At 37.3% G+C, this 2,189-nt stretch overlaps 1 protein-coding gene across 1 annotated transcript; it reads left to right on the top strand.

Annotated features, from left to right (window-relative positions):
* Positions 1-63: 63 nt before the first annotated feature.
* Positions 64-1,762, top strand: LOC117320336 (regucalcin-like). The gene is made up of 4 exons (XM_033874942.1): positions 64-239; positions 547-703; positions 949-1,047; positions 1,412-1,762. The coding sequence occupies exons 1-4, from the start codon at positions 165-167 to the stop codon at positions 1,636-1,638; spliced, it is 558 nt and encodes a 185-aa protein (XP_033730833.1). The 5' UTR covers positions 64-164; the 3' UTR covers positions 1,639-1,762.
* Positions 1,763-2,189: the final 427 nt, after the last annotated feature.

Below are 2,189 nucleotides of genomic sequence, written 5' to 3'. Positions count from 1 at the left end.
TGAAGTTTGGAAAGACTTTTTCGTCGTGCAACTAACGCAGAACCTCTTTCCTGAAGATGGGCCTGTGGGGTCAGCTGTACCATGTCTGAATGGAGGTTACCTGGTAGGGCTGTGTCGGACAATTTCACACTTGGATTGGGAGACTGGAGTCGCCAAAAAACTGCATGAAGTTAATCCAAAAGGCTTTAACGACCGATTCAACGACGGCAAATGCGACCCTGCTGGGAGGTTCTGGACAGGTATGGCCCTGAAGGAAGTCTCTGTGACTAATTAGATGATTCTTGGCCAGTAAATGCAATTTCAATGTAATACAATAGTATCCAGTTATCAATCGGAAAGTTTCATTTTATAAAATGTAAGAGAGGTACAGCACCTATATACCAGTCTGATATTTGTCTGTGTAATTTAACACCTTGAAATAAACCGATGCTTCTTGTGCTTAAAGCCGTTTGTGAATGTGGTTTACGTGTGATTAATTTCTTGTGGGAAGGGTAAATGAGATTCAAGAGTATTTGGAAAAAGAATTGCTTTCGACGTTTTTTATAGGAACTATGGGTGGCCAGATCGACGAAACGCCTCTCTTCGAGCCGAACGTTGGTAGTCTTTACAGCCTTGACATCAATGTTCAGTATAATGTTCTATACTGACACAGGTACCAGGAAGGTGGAGGCATTCACGTATGACGTCACTTCCGGCGAAATTAGTATGTATCGAGTCCACATGCACACCTGACCTAGATTATATTTTACCAACATACATTAATACAGAAGAATGTACATAATTTTGTTGATTTCAATATCATAATTATACATAATTACAAATGTACGTTCAACGAAACATATTTTCACTTTCAAATCAACAAAGTCAAGTAAGATAAGTCCTGCAGTTGATCATATGTGTTTACCGATCCGATTTTTACTTATCTAAAGTCGTAGTTTTACCTAGTAGGTGATAGACGGGATGCCGTAAATTTCAACAATTTCCCGGATAAAGATGCAATGGGTTGGCCAGATGGGATGACAATTGACACAGATGATCCCGTTACAGGTAGCATCGTGCCCAATCGTAATGACAAGGCTTCACTGTAATACAGTCTGGTCAGTGTGTCAAAGTATTTTTTATTTTTCATTTTTTTTTTTGTCATATCATTACATATTGATTTAAAATTTGATAGATTGCAGTTCCTTAAACAGAATCCTTTACTACATGTTTGATCACATGAAAAGAACATTTTTATGTGATAGATATTTGAATAATATTTAAACTTTGGAAGGTTACTTATTGAAACGAGTTGAGGTACACACTACGAACGGAATATCCCCTAACAACTGCATCAAGTGTTGGAAGTGTAAAATATTGTTTGAAAAAAATGTAATTTCTTGAAAAAATAATGTAATTTCCTGTTTAATAGGTACAAAGCTAAGAGAAGTAAACATCCCTGCACCAAGAACAACGTCCTGTTGTTTTGGAGGAAAACATATGGACGAGCTATATGTCACTACTGCGACGTTGCGAGCTCTAGAAGACGAATTAAACAAATATCCCTTATGTGGATCAGTATTCAAAGTCACGGAACTTGGGGTTAAAGGTTACCCTGCCGCCAACGTTTACCGGAGTATTGCCACGAGTGGACTGTAATCTTGGAGATGTCTTCTTCGTTATGTAACCATACGAATGCGTACTTACTTTGATAATCATATTAATCACACATGTCAAGCATAATCATCATATATGTACTGTTGCAAATACATGAGAAATAATATATGTCAGTTTGTGTATTTTGACTATTAACACTATGTGTTGGTTTTTGTTACCACTATGATATGTGAGACTCAGAATACAAGCTGACAACAGTTGGAGTTCAAAACAGTCAGGACTAAGGAGGGAACAAGGATGGAAATTTTTATTATCTTTTAGGTTGTTTTTGTTGGGATTGTTTTATCAATTACTTTTGATAAACCGTGAAGTCATACTCGGACTTAGTTCACTTTCAAAATATTTTTTTCGAGAGGCCGATTGAACACGTAACCACATGAACTACCCATTATGTAAGTTTTACATGTTATCCTAGTATTACCTGGAAGGCAACAGACGGGATATCACTAATTTTTACAATTTCCCTTATAAAATATAACGACGAGATAACCAGACGGACACCTCTGGGCAGCCTGTTTTGGAGCTCGAAATGT

The sequence above is a fragment of the Pecten maximus genome, unplaced genomic scaffold, assembly GCF_902652985.1.
Source record: "Pecten maximus unplaced genomic scaffold, xPecMax1.1, whole genome shotgun sequence".
Classification (NCBI taxonomy): domain Eukaryota; kingdom Metazoa; phylum Mollusca; class Bivalvia; order Pectinida; family Pectinidae; genus Pecten; species Pecten maximus.
The sequence above is the reverse complement of the archived record's forward strand: the minus strand, read 5'-3'. Positions and strand labels throughout refer to the sequence as shown.

Bases quoted from the DNA above. Each gene is read 5' to 3' on its own strand.
- LOC117320336 (XM_033874942.1), top strand. From the start codon at position 165: ATGAAGTTAATCCAAAAGGCTTTAACGACCGATTCAACGACGGCAAAT. The intron at 240-546 runs GTATGGCCCTGA...CGTTTTTTATAG, and splicing joins TGCTGGGAGGTTCTGGACAG to GAACTATGGGTGGCCAGATC. The intron at 704-948 runs GTATGTATCGAG...TTTACCTAGTAG, and splicing joins CGTCACTTCCGGCGAAATTA to GTGATAGACGGGATGCCGTA.